The sequence below is a fragment of the Pseudorca crassidens genome, chromosome 16, assembly GCF_039906515.1.
Source record: "Pseudorca crassidens isolate mPseCra1 chromosome 16, mPseCra1.hap1, whole genome shotgun sequence".
NCBI classification, from domain to species: domain Eukaryota; kingdom Metazoa; phylum Chordata; class Mammalia; order Artiodactyla; family Delphinidae; genus Pseudorca; species Pseudorca crassidens.
The window spans coordinates 79,038,464-79,056,688 of NC_090311.1; the positions used below are offsets into that span (position 1 = coordinate 79,038,464).

An 18,225-nucleotide genomic window follows, 5' to 3' on the forward strand; every position below is an offset into this window, starting at 1 on the left:
CACGTAGGCGCGGGGCGTTGCGGGTCTTGCAGTTCTCAGGGGCAAGGCCTCGCGCATTGGCCCCAGAGGCTGGACTACATTTCCCGGGGAGCTATGAGGCGTAACTTTCTGTTTCCATAGAACTGGTGGGAAAATGGCGTCGTTGTTTGTATCGCGGGGACCAATAGGAACAGAGTATGGGCGGATTCTAAAGAAGTCTAACCAATCCGAGGTCGTCTAAGAGGCCATCCGGGAAAGAGGTAGGGGAGGGGAAAAAAGTCTAGGGGAGGGGAGAAAGGAGGGAAGGGGGGGGCACTTGGGGTGGGGGGGAAGCGATGTTTGCCCGTCAGTCGAGTCCGGAGTGAGGAGCTTAGGCGCCGGAGCGGAGGGAGACTCTTGCGCTTAAGCTTGCAGCCGCCACGGCCACCGCCTGGACCTTTGCCCGGAGGGAGTCGCAGAGGGTCTGTCGCCGCCGTCCTCTGCAGGGCAGCGCGACTGGGGGCTCGGACCTCCAGTCCAGGAGGGATTTTTCGTCGTCCCCCCTCCCCCCAGCGAGGGAGCCCGAGCGGCCGCCAAACAAAGGTACCAGTCGCCGCCGCGGGAGGAGGAGGAGCCGGAGCTTTAGCCTCAGCCACCGCTGGACCCGCCGCCCTTCTTCCCCCATCTCTCCCCCGGGCCTGCTGATTTTGGGGGGGAGCAGGGGAGGGGACTCTGGACGTGCCAGGGTCGGAGCTTGCCTCCCAGGAAGGTAGGGGCATTTTCTGGGGCTTTCGCGGTCTCGTAAGGGGGTCTTCAGGGGAGTCACTGGGCCCGGCCGGGGAGCCGGGGAAGATCGCTGGGATGGTGTCCCCCGGCGCCCCAATTCGGGGCCTCGGCCTCCGAGGAACTCGCGCCGCCCCCCTCCCCCCCGCAGTTGCCGAGTCCGAGTCGCCCCCCACCCTGGCGGCCGCACACTCGGCGCTTTAGTGCCCCTCGGCCGCGGTGGGGGGCCCCGACCGGTGGGGGGGCTCTGCCGCCGCCCGGCCCCTCGGCGCTCTCGCCGTCCCCGCGGCCGGCAGACGTGGATCCCGCTCGCACTTGTCGGGTGTCCGCCCCGGAGCGGGACGTGGGCTGAGCCTCTGCGGCGGGTTGGTGTAGCCCGCGGCCCTCCGGCGGGTCCGCCGCCCCCGCCGTGCTCCCCGAGGCCCGGCCCGCGCCCGCTCGGACGCAGGGTGCGCAGCTCTTCCGAGGGGGAGCGGCCGGGCCGGCGCGCAGGCCTGCGGGCAGGAGGGCGGTCGACCCCGCGCCGGCCCCCGGGCTTGTAGTGAGTTTCTTCTCTGACAGAAATGGCGTCATTGTCGGAGACGGGAAACTCCGTCGGGTCCCGACAATGGGGACGGGAAGCTGTCGAGCTGTGTAGGTGGTCGGGTTTGCGGGGATGGCGGGGCCAGAGGGGGCCCCGGCTCGGCGTTTGGTGGTTCGGGGACTGACGCCTCCTTCGGCTCCTTGTCGGGGTGCAGGCTTCGCACGGTTTCCTCCGCCTCCGCCGGTGCAGAGGGGTGCCCGTGGTGTTGACGGGGTGTCTTTTGTTTCGCCTCCAGGTGCAGGTGAATCTGGTGTTTTCGAGGGGATCGCGGCCCCAGGATCATCATGAAGGTAAGATCACCTCCAGAAAGCCAGCCTCGGGGGCTAGAGGATCCAGGAAGTGGGGGGGTTTGATCGAGGTCGTGTGAGCGACCCCGAGTTTTGCCGAGGAAGGTGTGTGAGGTGGCTTGGGGCCCGAGCTCGTCCCCGGGGACGACGGGGGTCAGCTGCCGTGGATCTCGGTGGGCTTTGCTGTGGACTTGGAGCCGGTTATAGGATATCTCGCTGAGGATGATGTTTTTTCCCTCGTATAGAACCTCTTTTTGCCGGGAATGAATGATAGGAATAACTGCGTGAATTTAAGTGTTTTAAAAGCAGGTCAAGTAATCTGACTCTAGAAACTGAACCGTACTGTGGTTCTATCGGTTACGCCGATGAAAGAACATCTCATTTATTGTGTGAACAGTACTGTGAATTTTTAGTAGAAGACCTATTAGATTAGCGAAATCAAATATAATCTTAATCGAAAGATTTTTCAGGAAAATGTTGGTGATCTTTAGACAACTCAGAGATAGCAGTTGTTCCTTGTATTTCCGGGGATTTAGGATTATATGGTGTGTTTTTCTCTACTGATCCATTTGGTCTCTAAATTATCAGATGCTCTATTGCATTGTGATAAAATCGATGGTCAGGTTCCTCTTAAACGTAAACATGTTAACTGAACGTAGGATGTTGTCTAAAAAGTACAGTCTACTTAAATGGTGGAAGAAATTACAGTCATAAAAGGACAGGTTTTTTTTTTTCACTTTAGAGAATATGTAATTGAATGCTGTCGTATTTTTTAACGCACTTGAGGATGAAAAGCCTTAGATATCTGAAATGTCTAGATTCAACTGGTGGAACTTAGAGACTAGCAGATATTTTTCATCCATTACAAATTCACAAGTGCTTGAAAGGAGTACAGGGTTTTCACAAGGATAGAACACATCAGTTAGTATGTTAAAATGTGGGTGTCATCTACTTTTGATAGTTCCTTTGAATTTTTTTTAAAAAAATCTATTTCTCTTCAGAATCAGGACCGCTTTCATAGTACTGCATTCAGATTAAGATTTGCAATACTTATGTTTATGGTGGAAAGTGAAAGCTGTGGCCACTTAAATATTTATCATTATACAAAGTAATTAAATTTCATCCAGTTTTTTGTGTTTTTTGTTTTTCTTTTTTATGTTTTTTTATTCTTGAGTTTGGAATGCTGTAAACTCCTACCTGAAACAGTTTATATCTGCTGAATTACTATTTCGCCTTCATGTAAATGAAAAAAACTGATGTTTCAGAAATGAATCCCTTTTGTTAATCACAGATGCTAGCTACACCTTCTGTGACCTGTATGAATCAGTGACAAGTAAATTTATCAGGGAAAACTATATATCTTCTTTGGTGTTGGACAACACTTTCTTAAGAAAAGTGTTGGGTTGAATAATATATAATAAGATCAGAAGCTGATTAATACGGGATTTAGTTTGGAATAAATGTTGTAATCTGTCACAGTTTCCAGTGTAGTGCCTGGCACATCTCGAGCACTCTGTTAATGCTTGGTTAAAAGAAATGTAGTAAGTTGAAGGTCTTTTAGATTTTAGATTTTCTTACCTTTTCTTTCTTCCTTTCATTTCCTTTTTTTTTTCCCCTTCAACTTATCTGTTTAAAAAAATGAAAGTACGTTGGAAGCTTCAGCCCTGAAAGTTTTACGGTATTAGGCAAATGCAAATATTTTAGTATCAGTTTAGAACTACTCATGTTAAGGGCTCAGCATTTCCATTATTACTGGCTTATAAAAAAAGTTACTAGTAATGTTAAAAGGAAAGAATTGTTAAAGTAATCTAATTTTATGAAAGAAGAACTGCTGTTATTGTCAGTATAGTAAGTCCTCTCTTTGGGAATCTGCTAGTAATCAGAAGTCCTAAAAATGTAGCTTATTTCTTTCAACTTAATTTTTTATGTTGTGAAAGTTGAGAGGCTGCCCATGATTGGTATTTTGCTTTAACAAAATTGCAATTCAAAAAGTATGTAGTATTGATTATATTAGGCTTAGATTTTCTTGTTTGTGTGTTCCCAGTTTCTATATTGTAATGACAACTGAGCTGTAGAAGGATTTATGCCAATTATCAGATCTTATCAAACAGATTTGTATTGTGTAGCAAGCTTTTAAGTTTGTAGTATGTGTCCTACTAGTCACAGAATTAAATTTTATTAAGTGATAGTGTATTGAGGCAATTCAAAGTGTGTAGGAGTACACTTTTTTGGTTGTTGCTTTAAAGTCCCAAAACAAGGAAAAATGTATGTAGCATTTTAAGTGCTATATGTTTTAGAAGCAATTTTCCTGTTAGAATTTACTTAAATAAATAAATAAATAAATAAATAAAGGCCTCTTTACTGACGAATATAGTGTATCTCATGGTATTTTTGCCCAGTGTGTTTTTGAGACATGACTGTAATGTAAAAGCAATTTTGTGCTTTAACATAGATCATGATGTTGGTGTTATGTTTAGTTTATTTTTCATCTTTTTGGTAAACCTTTCAATGTCACTGATGGCACATTATCAGGAAATAATAGATTATTGAAGTTTATAAATAATTCTAAGAGTTAATTATGTCAGATACATTTCCTACTTTTTTCTAAAACTTTTTTTTTTTGCTTTTCTATTACGCAGGTTATTAACATTTCTCATTACACTGCTGTAAATTTTGAAGTGGAAATGGACTGGATAGAGTAGACATTTCAGAATCTTTAGGGGATAAGTGATTTAGGTGGTTGTACTTAGGATCTGGGGAGATGGGCTTTTTCAGATGTACCATTCTCTCCTCAGTAATCACTGCCTGAGACCACATAAAAATAATGGATTGATTACAAGTGCCTTTTTTAATGTCTTTTGCTGTGTGAGTATTCTCAGTCCCTTTCCCCTTCCTCCCCCCCCCTTCCTTTTCCCTTTCCTCTCTCTGGATCCCTCCCTCCCTCCCTCTTTCTCTTCTACCTTTCCTTCCTCTCTTCCTCCTTATTCTTTCCTCCCTCCCTCTCCCCATCTCCCTTCATTTCTCCCTCCCCCTTTTATAAATCATTCATTTAACAACATCCCCTTCCATGTGTCAGGCAGTGTGGCATGAAGGTAAATACGCTCTCAGACCTGCTGTCAGGGAGCTCACAATTTAGTTGAAGACGCAGAAAAATAAAGCAAACAGTGCATATTGAATTATAAGAGTATTTTTTGCAATATACAGTATTTGTGATAAGTGCAATGGGAGGGCATAAGAGGACACTTAAAGCAGAGAGCCATTGAAAGTTCTCTGGTGGAACTGGCATCTAAGCTGAGGGTTAAAGCTTTTGCTAGGCAAGAAGAATAGAAGACAGTGTTTCAGATAGGGAACAACATATTGGAAAATAAAGGAAAGAACAAGATGAGGTATCTGGAAACTGTAAGTAGTTCACTATGGCTGGATTAACTTAAAGCATGATGTGTTTGGGGTGGGAATAGGAGGGCAGTGATGGGAGATGAAGTTAAGTTAGGGAGTTGAAAATTTTCTCGAAAGCTACATGGAACCGCTGAAGGTAAAGACACTGATTTGTACTGTAGAGAGATCACTTTGGTGGTATTGTAGTGAATACGTCAGAAGGGAGATCTGAATGGAAAGTCTGGAGATTCCAGGTGATAAGTCAAAGTGAGAAGTGAATAAGGACCTGAACTAATGTGGTGGGAGTGGAACAGAGGGAATAGATCTGAAATACCTAGGACATAGAATTCAGGGCTAATAACTCACCCTGGGGTGGGAGAAGATCGAGGTTTCTCTCTTGGGGCATGAGATAGATGTTATCGTCATTTGAGTCATGCTGTCACTGGAGTAAACATGAATAAGGTTCTGAGTATTTAAGGGACCTGTAGGAGGTCCACATCCAGGTGGACTTACTAATTAAGATGTAAGGGTAAGAGCAGGTCGAGTGAAGAGAAAGCAGAGACTTGCTTAATCCAGTGTGAATGTTAACCTGTAGTTAATAGTCATAATATTTCAAGGGATTTAGACCCATAATATGGCAAATGTATTTTGTGCTATAAATTTGTGGTCTTTTCGATGAACAGGTAATTTTATAAAATACCGACTTGTTTTCTGTCCAAATTTCTAATCCTTTGCTTATTGTAATTTTAAAAAGTATGCTGGACGAGTACATATTACACTGAAGAGTGTGTTTTTGCTAACTTAGCTTGTAAATTCAGTCTCTGAAGAGATATTGCATGCCTTCTTTGTACCAGACATGGTTGTAAGTATTGAGGATACAGCAGTAAACAAAATAAGAATTCTTGTGGATTTACTGTCTACAGTTGACCCTAGAACTGCACTTCTATGTGTATTTTTGATAAATACAAATATGCAGTGTAAATGTATTTTCTCCTTCTTATGATCTTAATATTTTCTTTTCTCTAGCTTACTTTACTGTAAAATACATATAACACTCAAAATATGTGTTAATCGACTTTTTATGTTACTGGTAAGGCTTTGGTTAACATTGGATTAGTAATAGTTCAGTTTGGGGGAAGTCAGAAGTTATACATGGATTTTCCACTGCATGGGGGTGGTGGCGCCCCTAACTCTTACATTGTTCAAGGGTCGACTGTATTAGGGTAGACAGACACCAAACCAGAAAAAAAGAAGTGATAAGTGGTATGAAGGGAAGTGAAGCAGAATCAGGATAAGAGGGTAGAGTGACCGAGAGTGTTGCTTTAGATTAGATTGTTTGACCCTGAGATGTTTAAGGAACAGGAAGGTGGCCTTTAGGGCTGGAGTGGGAGGAGATGAGGCCTGAGAGGTCACAAGGGCCGGAACAATGTAGGCCACAGCAAGGACTTAGAGTAAAACCTGAGTGTGCTAGGAAGTCACTGCAGAGTCTGGAGCAAGAGAGTGAAGTGGTTGTGTAGAGAATAGAGTGTAGGCAGCAAGAGCGGAAGCAGGAGATGAGTTGCGCGTCAGTTCTGGTGAGAGAGATGGTGGGGGACCAGGTGTGGGAGATGGTTGTATTGAGGGTGGGGACATAGAATTCTGATGAATTGGGTGCGAGGGAAAGGTTCTGCTTGCTGCTGCTTACAGATGACTAACCCTCCCATCCCTGGCCCCTTTAAATAAAAATCTTTTTGCTGTGATTAGTTGGTGGATGGGATTCTTGGAACTGAGTGTAGCCAAGGAGCTGTTCCCAACTCTTAGCCTTCCCTTACTGGTGAGCAGTGAACACTGAGCTGAGCAGTCCTTTGTTTTTGTTTTTGTTTTGAATTTTAGGAAATGAGGTAAAATTCACCGTTTAAAGTATGCAGTTCAGTATTTCTTAGTCTTCTCACAAGATCGTGTATCCATCACTACTGTCTAACTCCAGAACATTCTCACCTTCCCCCCAAAGAGTTCTCTCTTCCCTTTACCCCTCCCCTGGTGATCACTAATCCACTTTCTGTCTCCAAGAATTTGCCTATTCTGGACATTTCCTAGCAGCGGAATCGTACAGTATTCCTTTTGTGTCTGACTTCTTTCACTTAGCATAATATTTTTAAGGTTCATTCATTTTTGTAGCATATGTCAGTATTTCATTCCTTTTTATTGATGAATAATATTCCATTTTCTGGATGTACCACATTTTGTTAATCTGTTTATTCGTTGTTGGACATGTGGATTATTTCTACTTTTTGCCTATTTTGAATAATGCTGCTGTGAACATTATTTCCAAGCTTTTGTGTGGACATGTATTTTCAGTTTTCGGGGTGGTGATACTACCTGTGGTAACCCTGTTGAGAGCTGAGTGTTGGACTTCAGATGTTTTGTGTTGCTGTGGCAAATGGCCACCAAGAAGTTGGTCGTTTAAAAAATTCACTTGAGGCTTCCCTGGCGGTCCAGTGTTTAAGACTCCGCACTTCCACTGCCAGGGGCATGGGTTCATCCCCACTGCTTCTCAGTGTGGCAAAAGAAAAAATTAGTTCAGCATTTACTGAGCGCTTACGTGCGAGTCTCCGATCTAGCCATTTAGGATATATCAGGGAATGGGACAGGTAGAAAGTCCTGGCCCTGCGGATGTTACCTTTTAAGGTGGAGAGGTGGGCAGACAAATCAGAATAAACATAGTAAGTAGATTATCTCACCTGTTAGGTGGTCAGCAGTAGGGCAGTAAGCGGGGAGCTCAGTAAGGAGGATTGGGACTGTGGAGTGGGCAGGTTGTAGCACTAAGTGAGGTGGTCACGTAGGACTCATTGAGAAGACATTTATGCAAATGCGTGACAGAAGGATGTAACGGAGCGAGTCATGTGGCTTCAAAGGCATCTGGACATGTTCAGTGAAGTGCACAGAGGCCAGGGTGGCTGGAGTGGAGGAAGGAAGGAAGGAAGGAAGGAAGAGATTGGGAGTGGATGGGGTCAGACAGGTAAGGGGGATGCAGGCTGGGGGTGGAGCAGATCAGATCACATCACCTGGGACCTTGCAGGCTTTTGTGAGAATTTTGGCTTTCACTCTGATAGAAATGGGGAGCAGTTGTGGGTTTGGAACAGAGGAGTGATGCAGTCTCATTACAGAGTGGCAAATTTTCATTATATTTTTAAAGGATCACTGACAGCTGTGTTACAAACAGGCTGTAGGCAAATCTACAGGATAGAACCTGACCAGTTAAGAAGGTGTAGTTATAAGGGATGGTGGCTGGCTGCCACCGCGAGGGAGGTGCGGAATGGTCAGATTCTAGATGTGGTTTGAGGGTAGAGCCAAAAGGAGTTCTTGTCAGATTGAATGCAGAGGAAAGGCAAGGAGGTTACCAAGATGTTTTGGCTGAATAACTGGAAAATTGGGATTTTATGATGAAGTTAGGGCTGCATAATTTTTGGAAGTAAACATTTATATTTAATAAATTTATAAGATATATTTTATATTTAAAGTATAAATATACTTCACTGTATACTTCAGCATACAGTGAAGTATGCTGACTGGTATGTTGCTCTGTGAAATGTGGCTGTAAACAAAATGTAGGTATGCTATACAGTGGACCCTTGAAGAGCATGGGTTTCAACTGCTTGGGTCCACTTAGACGAGAATTCTTTGCAGTGAATACTACAGTCATACTACACAGTGTGTGACTGGCTGAATCCGAGAATATGGAACTGTAGATACGGAAGGCCAGCTGTAAAGTTATAGCGGGATTTTCAGCTGCGCCCCTAACCCCGGTGTTGTTCAGGAGTCAGCTGGGTTAACTTTTTAGTAACAGACGTTTAGAAGCGTTGGAGCCTTTCATTCTTGTTGAATTGTTTAAAAACAGGACTGCTGCTGCCGCCTTCATTTTGGTGCCACAGAACAAGGATGTTTCTACATTCATGAGACGCATGCACTAGTATTCTGTGTAAGATGACACCCACAGTCATCTGTGGGTCAAAAAGGATCAAAATCTTTTTGATATTTAAATGTTGCAGATTCTAGAAGGCGTGGATTTTGATAAGGCATATACTGAAAGTAGAATTATTTAAAATTTGTGTTGATTACCTAAGTGCAAAGCATCACTTTTAGCTTGTAACTTAATTTGAATATAAAAGACAAAATATTAAAAAAACAAACGTGTCACTATTTCTTTTAGTTGGGCCTTCTTTAAACCAGTGGACATTGAATGAAACATGAACTATAAATAATGAGCTTTTGTTCCCAAGATGATTGAACTTTTTCATTTATTTACTTTACATCAAAATAAGACGGTATATTTGTTATCTCTTAAACTACTAATCAGTATGTTTAACTTAATTTTAAGAAAGAGCTTTTGTTATAAAAATTATTACATTTCTCTTCTTTTAGGAGTGCAGGAAATCTTGACATTTGAGTTTTCCATGGAAGATAATGTGTTTCTAGAAATCTGATAATTTTCATACTAAGATTGGAGACAACATTCAAGTTTGGGGAGGAAAAATGAGTTTAAAAAAGTATGTAAACAGTTTACCAGAAGATAAAAAGATCTGCTAGGGTCAGTTTACAAAGACAGAGAAACCAAACTTCATGTTCACCTTGTATACTAACAGTCATGTTTTAGGCTGGTTAATAGGACTAAAGGGACAAAATAAAAGCTGCAGAAAAGCAGGTTTTAAAACAACACTTGTCTTACTCTGAGGATAATATCCAACTGTGAATAACTAGATGTACTGAGCTTTAGGACAGTTGGAGATAAGTATACAATTCTACTTACTCTGCCTGGTGTGTCTTCTCAGCTTAACATTGGTGCTGGCAGTCAGGTGGTAGAGAGCCCGATTCTCTGGGCCATTATTATGATTAGAAGGAAGAAAATCTTTACAGAAAGTAATGTATCACCTTTAAGTTATAAATTTAGCTATTAAGAGAATAATAATTCCGTACGTAGTCTTTTACTATTCAAATGTGTCAGATTACAGTCCATATGGGACAATGGGATGGATACTTTACCTAGACTTTCCTTATTTAAGCCATTTTTTTCTAATAGATGAATTTTTGGCAGTGTGACTTAACTCTAGGATATCTAAAGTCCTATGTCAAGGTTTTGGCAAGTAACAGACTGCTGTCTCCTAATTTGATAATCTTGAAGGGCGTAATTGCTTATGAGAGTATAGTCATTGATAACTGTTTAATAAGTTTCATTTTAAGTCACACTAATTTTTTATCATTTTCTTTAATAGCAGAAATGAAGATAATAAACTGCCAAACCTTTGATCAAATGGTACTTAAAGAAAAAACTCATACTGATAGTCAAAGTTATACTTAAAAATGGCTATAAAAAACACTTTGTTTAGTTAAAGTACTCAGTAAATAGTGTAGCTTAGTGATTAAGAGCACATGGCTGGGAAAGAGAGAGGTCTTGTCGCCATTCCTGTCTTTCTGTGTTCTTTACTTGGCTGATGAAGTTTAGGTAAAGTTATTTATTTTTGAATTGAAAGTAAACATCAGTTTCATTTTTTGCAAAGTGGGGTAATAAGAGTTACATCACAGGGCTGTGTAAGTACTAAATGAAATTACATTTGACATATGCTGTGCTCGGCATTTTTCTGAGCAGTCAGTACATGGTAGCTTCATTATTCTGGTAAAAGCCTGTCATTTCTGTTTTAAATGGATAGAGTGAGGATTCTTTCATCAAGACTGCTTGGGATTGAATTGGGACTCTTGTGCTACCAAGTTGTGAGCAGTTTTCTTAAACTCTCTAGGAAGGCTGGTGTCCTTGTCTAAGAAGAGGAATGGTGGTAGCACTTAACCTCACGGGGCTGTTGGGATGACTAAGTGTAACAACAAGACCTACTCCATGATAAGTTATTACTTATTATGTAAAATTGTAGCTATTATTATTAGTTCATGGAAAGAATGTGTAAACTCTTGTGAATTTAAGTAGACTTTTGGGGTGGTGCAGTGACTCTAGTCTCTTAAAGGTTGATTTGGAAGTTGGGGGAAGAAGTTACAATTTTGCGATTGAGATTAAAGGCTGTTATTGCTGTCTTTATGAAATCCTTAAAAACAGTGTTCAGTGGAAGGTGAAAACCAGATTTCTTTATTCTAAGAACTCTTTGCTCCCATTTCAAACCTTTACTTATTCTAGCACTTCCTGATGCAGAAGCTTCTCTTAGTAAATACAATACTTGTTCTCTCTTCTCATTTGCTGCTGGCTTGCCCAGATGGGATTCTTTCAAGGGAAAAGTAAATTTTACTTCCAAGCCTAGAGGGTGGTTATTGCATTAAGTGAGCCACAGGAGATCTTCACCTTCTAAGTGGCCATCCACCTCCAGACTTGCTTATGCGGGGACATTTTTTTTCTTCTCAGGGTCAGATCACTGTTGTGATGTGGCAGTTAGTCACCTGAAGCTGCTGTAGCGTGGCGAGCCTGTGGGGATGGGGTGAACGCGTGCTGGGGCCCCTGCCAAGCCTGCGTCTCTACTCGAGAGAGTAAAAGGAAAACCGAACAGGCTTGACGACAGACAGCTACTGTCGCTGTCAAAGTTTAAATGAGGCAGCTTGGCTTACACCTATTTGGGAGTTTTTAAAACATTTAGCTTTTTATATTTTCAGTTTTATCTTGGTAAGTATAGCTCATCCGAGGTCCCATTTCAATTTTTTATCTGAATATTCTTGTTGAAAGTGGTTCACTGATTTTTCTTTTTTGGCCGCACCCCGGGCTGTGGGATCTTAGTTCCCCGACCACGGATCGAACCCGGGCCCCCTGCAGTGGAGGCGTGGAGTCCTAGCCACTGGACCACCAGGGAAGTCCCACGTTCAGTGATTTTTTAAAAAAAGTGGTTCAGTGTTGGAGCGCTCTTGAAACTTAGTAAGTCACCTAATTTTGCTTTGCCCCAACTTGGAGAAATACTTTTCTAAACTAGTTCTATTCCTAGCAAAATTAAAGAAATTTTCTTTTTTTAATTATGAAAGCAATACAGTTTGATGTAAATATTGAAAATTACAGAAATGTAATATATACAGTGAATAGTAAAAGTCATTACCTTCCCCAGTCTCACTTCCTGTTGGCAATTTGATTTAAAAGTTTGGGGTGTATTCTTCCATACGTTTTTCCTTGCACATATAAATAGACATCTGAGTATTTTTTGATATGCTTGGTTTTACAAAAATGGGCTTATACTATGCATATTGTTCTGTGGCTGTTTTTACATCTTTTTATATCAGTATATAACAGATCTGTGTCATTCTTTTTTGCTGCCTTCAGCAAGGTTTTATTTGCATTCAGTGTGCTATTTTCTCTACCACCAAATGATTTATTTAGGTCACCACTGTGTTTCTTTAGCTTTACGTTATGGCAGATATGTATAGGGCTCTCTTAGCAGTGTTCAGCATTCAGTAGATATTCAGTAAGTATTATTAATATATTTGAATATCTAGTATACTAGGTGGTGAATAGTCCCAGTCATCTGTAACATTTATGATAGTCTCTCATAACCCTATAGATTATTATTACAGCTACTATTAATGAAATCTGATTGCATGAGATTGCTTTTTTAAAATGTTTATTTATTTTTTATTTATGGCTGCGTTGGGTCTTTGTTGCTGCGCGTGGGCTTTCTCTAGTTGGTGGTGCGCGGCAGCTACTCTTCGTTGCGGTGCGCGGGCTTCTCATTGCGGTGGCTTCTTCTGTTGCAGAGCACGGACTCTAGGCACATGGCCTTCAGTAGTTGTGGCACATGGACTCTAGAGTGCAGGCTCAGTAGTTGTGGCTTGCGGGCTCTAGAGTGCAGGCTCGGTAGTTGTGGCGCACGGCCGTAGTTGCTCCGCGGCATGTGGGATCTTCCCGAACCAGGGCTTGAACCCGTGTCCCCCGCATTGGCAGGTGGATTCTTAACCACTGCGCCACCAGGGAAGTCCCGAGATTGCTTTTAAAAGGCAAGCTGTGAGAGGTAGTGAGGGAACATCCCGTGCTATATGGCTGCTTCTAAAGAAGCTAATGTTGTTCTTGGGCTCTTATTAGAAAGTTTAATTTGGGACAGACCACTGTAGGCAATGACCCCAACAGATGTTTAGTCAGAATGTGTGGTTTGTAAAGGATTTTGTAACACTACAGTTAGGTTTTTAAATGGCACATTATGTTTGTAAAGTTTCACAATCATTAGTTATTTCTTATAACATCCCTTTGAGGCGGGTCAGCAGCATTTTTCCTCTTTCATGGTTGAAGAAGCAGATGCAAAGATGTTGAGTGGTTTGCCCACAGGCACACATTAAACTGATGGCAGAATCTGTTCTCCTGTTAGTAAACTGAGCCATGCTGCCTCTGCTAGTTGTAAGAGAGTAATAAAGGTGCTGCCATTTAGTGGCCTTTTGATGGCTTTATGGAATAGTTAGTTTAGAAACCTTTTACCTACTTTTATTGAAAGCAACAGTTTTAAAGCTAGAAGTTATTTGCATTATAGTATTAAATATTTTAGGGAAATCTGTACTATTCTCTTATTAAACAGAAAAAATTATATGAAAATATATTAAAATGAACCGCAGTGGACTTAGTTTTCCTGGGAGAGCCTATACTGGCTTGAAAATTAGTATCGTAAATTAGAGGAAAACAGTACAAGGCTTTGAAGATATTTTAAATAGGAGAAAAATGAATCGTCAGGGTATATTTTCGCAAGTAATTTTGAGTTGAAACACTGTGGCTCATAGAGCCAGAAGAGACTTGCAAAGAATATTTGGACCTGTGGATTTAGACCCCAACTGTTCCGCCATGTAACAACATGGAAGGTTATCTAGACTAAAAAACTTTCTACAATCTTGGTGGCATTCCTTAAGTTATAAGTTTAGTTGTGTGAATCATTCTCTATTTACTTGTTAGGACTTGATTCTATTATTCCATAAATTGCTGTCATATTTTAAAAGAATATTTTAAAATTCAGGGTTAATTCCTGTGTAATTGTTTTCTAGAAGTCAAGAAACTATTATGTAAGAGTATGCAAGTTGAATTTTGAGGCATTGAATGGGACAGAGGTTTTTAGAAGCAAATCATGGCTAAATTTTACTGCTTACTACCTATGTTCTTCACAAAACTGTTAAACAAATTCTTGTAGAATGGTGACAGATTTAGGCTTTATTTGTTTCATATTGCTGCTGTAACAAGTTGCCACATATTTAGTGGCTTAAAACAGCACAAACTTTTTATTTTACAGTTCTGGATATCAGAAGTCTGCAGTGGGTCTCACTGAACTGAATTCCTTGTGTGGGCTCTAGGGGCGATTGTTCCTTGCCTTTTACAGCCTCCGGAGGCTGTGCACATTCCGTTGCTTGTGTTCTTACCTCCGTCTTCAAAGTCAGCAGTTTAGTATCTTCAGATCTCTCTGGCTTTGACACTACCTCTTCTACCTCCCTCTTTCACTTATGTTAGGACCCTTGTGATTTCTTTGGGCCCATCCAAATAATCCAGGATAATCTTCCCATTTCAACGTCAGTTGACTAGTAACCTTAATTCCGTGTACAATCCTAATTCCCCCTTGCTGTTTAACAACAATTTCACAGATTCTGGGGATTAGGATACAGATCTCTTTGGGGAGGCCATTATTATGCCTACCACAGACTCTTTAGTTCAGCAAAATCTATTTAACCTTTCAGGCTTTTCTGTAAAATGAGATTAATATTACTGTTTACTACAAAGGAGTTAATGAAAATGGCAATTATATGCCCATGCAGACAGACCATGCATAGAATACACTCAGAAATATTAACTGATGCTTTCTGAGTTAGGTGGATGCTTGCGGATAGGTAGTCTCCAAGGTAACCAGTGAGTGGGCTTGGTAAACTCCAGTCTGAATATCTGGAGTTAAGCCTGGCCTCTGGAAGCAGAACAAGATGTCAGTGAATCAAACGCTTTCCAGAGAATGAGGCTTCATTACTGTTGTTTACTCTTCATTTGCCTCTTACAAAGGCAGGTTTTTGTTTTAGTATTCAGCTTTTCCAGACCTTTGCGTGTCGAGGACAGTGATAATTTATAGCATAGTGTTGAAAAAAATAGATCAGTGCTTAACCGTAATTTGTTTTATGGTTGGAATCTGTTTTAGTCTCAAAGATACAACACATTTTTTAAGCAGTAGGCTTTTCTACTTGCTAGGATTTTTCAAAGAACTACTATGACAATAATTAATGGAGAGGCCTTGAGTAAGTGCAGTTTTAAATCTCAATTGCTTATGATTGATTGTTTTGTATGTGCCGAGTTGGTATTCCTTTTTGAAGTTAAACTTGGAGACTTGCTGTGTTTAATGTGATTTCCTAATTTTTCTTTGTGAGTCTTTCAACTCTCACAACTGTGGTGTTGTGAGGCAAGATTCACAGGGTGAAGTGGTAGATAGTGAAAATGGCTGTTAGAAAACCCTGCCGAAGCGAATTGTAGGGGTAGATATGTCTTCTTTATTATTTCTATATCCAGGTTAAAATTTGAGTTACGTAGCTCTAGAATAAATTTAGCAAAACATTTCCGTGTGATCATTCACTCGTTACCTTGTAGATAGTATAGATGGAAAGAAATCCACTAATTCTGTTTTATTACAGACCTGTTTCAAGTAAGTAAGTGATTGAAATTTTCTCAGTTCTGTGTTTGGAAAAACTTGTTTTTTTCTACGTTGCATTATCATGTATTTCTTTGCACACATAACTGCTGATTGAATATGGTTTAAGTTAGAATGTGTCTAAAGATTGAGTTGCAACCAGTCATTTGGTTCTTGTAGCATGACAGGGTCCTCTGACTCTGATTCTAACCCTTCTCTCCTTTGTCCTATCACTATACACATATTTCTAGCAGTGCCCCCATAACACTCTAATGACAGGCAGTAAATGCTGGACAACTGTTTATTTGCATCCATGCCTCAGTACACAAAATAAGTTTCACAAAGTTCTGTCTGCCTGAGTTGTAAATTTATGCTCTCAAATTTCTGTTTTACATATATCAAATATTTTGTCTAGTGTTTCTTAGAATATAGATATATGAATGATTTGAGTTTGATAGTGCATATGGTACTGTCTTCAAATTATCTAACTTTTTAAAAATTAGATCTCAGTACCTCATTTTAATGGAGGTGATAAATTCAAGCACCACCCTTCATTGTCAGACTTCATCACAGGTGTATTAGTAGCAAAAGAGCCTGTGTTTCAGGATGTGCTGTTGCTTGCCTCATCACCCTGATGGTAGAGAAATAGTGGATTGAAGTTGTTAGGTTTAAATCCTGCTCTGCCTTAACTAGTTGCAGGGCCTTAGGCAGTTATGGGAAATGGGGAGAATAATATTTATTCTGGATACGTCATACATTTAAAAAGACTGTCAGGGACTCTAAAGACTTCTGCTGCTCCTAAAAGAAGCATTAGAATCCTTTGCAAACTAATGCTTTAGGCAGCTACCACCCATGGATAAGAACTATGAATTCAAACTGGTGTGGGCCAGCCTCCTCGCTTGGATCTCTTGACTCATAATCCAGTGTTCCTGTCCATCATATCACAGAGCCAGCGCCAGGATTCAGATCTCTTCAGATGGCAAGGTTCAATAGTGATAGGCAAGAAGCTTTTTTTTTTTTTTTTTTAACATCTTTATTGGAGTATAATTGCTTTACAATGGTATGTTAGTTTCAGCTTCACAACAAAATGAATCAGTTATATATATACATATATTCCCATATCTCTTCCCGCTTGCGTCTCCCTCCCTCCCACCCTCCCTATCCCACCCCTCCAGGCGGTCACAAAGCACCGAGCTGATCTCCCTGTGCTATGCGGTTTTGATTTTTTTTTTTGTATGAGAAAATAACTCCTTGATGTATTAGTGTCTGGTGTTAATTTTTTGACCGAGGCTGAACTCTCAGGATTTGTTATTGTAATTAGGATATTAAGCTTTTGGATAATTTTAAAAACACAGTTTATCCCCTAGAAAAACACCAAAAGCTTCTTACGTATATGAGCTTGGATTAGGTTCAGACTTTACGATGGTTCTAGAAAGTACAGTGAGAGACTTAAAAGACTGCAGTTTTTAATGAATGAAACGCCTCTGTGTATGGATCGAAGCCGGCTTTTATGGCAAGCATTAACAATGTGGTTTAGTTCCCCATCTCCATGTCCCTCCAGTTATAACTTAAGTTGCCTTGATTGCATATTAGCTGTGATTGTTAATGAAACAAATATAGGGTCCTAATTAAGCACAATGAAGATCTCAAATAAAGTGAAGCAGTATATTACTAAGCACCAATCTGCTAAACAAATATTTAACCAGTCTAGTGGATAGGCACAGTGACTGTTTATAATGCAGATAGTAATTTATATATGTGTTTAATATGATGTAGTAATTGGCTTTAGATTAATATAAACATATTAATTGAAACAAAGTTTTTTTAATTTGGGGGAAATTCAATGATATTGAAATCTGGGGACTCAAAGTAATAAAAATAGATGGTCAGAGATGAATACACTGGAGGGTAACAAACATGCTGGTGATACACAGCTTTAAAACTTTATTATGGAAATTTAAAACATACTAAAATGAAGTTCAGCTAGTTTTCCCATGCTTATCACCTAGCTTTAGCCGTTGTCCACATTTTGCCATTCTTGTTTTATCAGGGTCACTCGCTGCTCCTTCTCTCCCCTCCCTGCTCACCATGTAGCATTTTAAAGCAAATTCCAAGTATCATTTCATTGATATCTTTATCTAAAACATAAGCGCAATGCTATTGTCTCAGCTAATAATATTAACAATTCCCGAATACTATCCTATAGTTAGAAGTTTTCAAATTTCTCTGTCTCAAAAATACTGATTGGATTATTTACATCAGGATCCAAATAAAGTCCTCATGTTGCAGCTGAAGGATATGTCTCTTAAGCTGAGTCTTTTATTCTGTAAAGTCTCCTCCCTTTTCATGCTATTTATTTGATGAAGGAACCATGTCATTTAACCTGTAGAATTTCCCACATTCTGTGTTTGGCTCATTCCATGTTTTTGATTTTGTTTAACCCCTGAATTTCCTGTAAGCCGGTAATTCTAAAGGCTTTGGTTTTATAATTATATCACTCCTACTACATTTGTTAGCTGAAATTCTTCTATATTTGGTAACTCTACAATACAGAAATGCAGGATAAATGATCGATTATTTTCCCCCTCACTTTGCTGGTTTTTAGATTACGTAATGGGTTGGTGCTCTAGGAACCTCCTAAAACGACCAATGAAGT

General features: G+C 40.7%; 1 protein-coding gene across 6 annotated transcripts in view; it reads left to right on the top strand.

Annotated features, from left to right (window-relative positions):
* The first annotated feature begins 300 nt into the window (after window positions 1-300).
* ARID4B (AT-rich interaction domain 4B) overlaps window positions 301-18,225 on the top strand; it is a 126,636-nt gene continuing 108,711 nt past the window's right edge. For 5 of the 6 annotated variants that reach the window (XM_067711036.1, XM_067711038.1, XM_067711039.1 and 2 more), the window contains exons 1-2: window positions 301-561; window positions 1,560-1,614. In XM_067711036.1, coding sequence (XP_067567137.1) covers window positions 1,609-1,614 — 6 coding nt within the window. In that variant the 5' untranslated portion in view covers window positions 301-561; window positions 1,560-1,608. The other variant, XM_067711037.1, reaches the window with a different exon arrangement.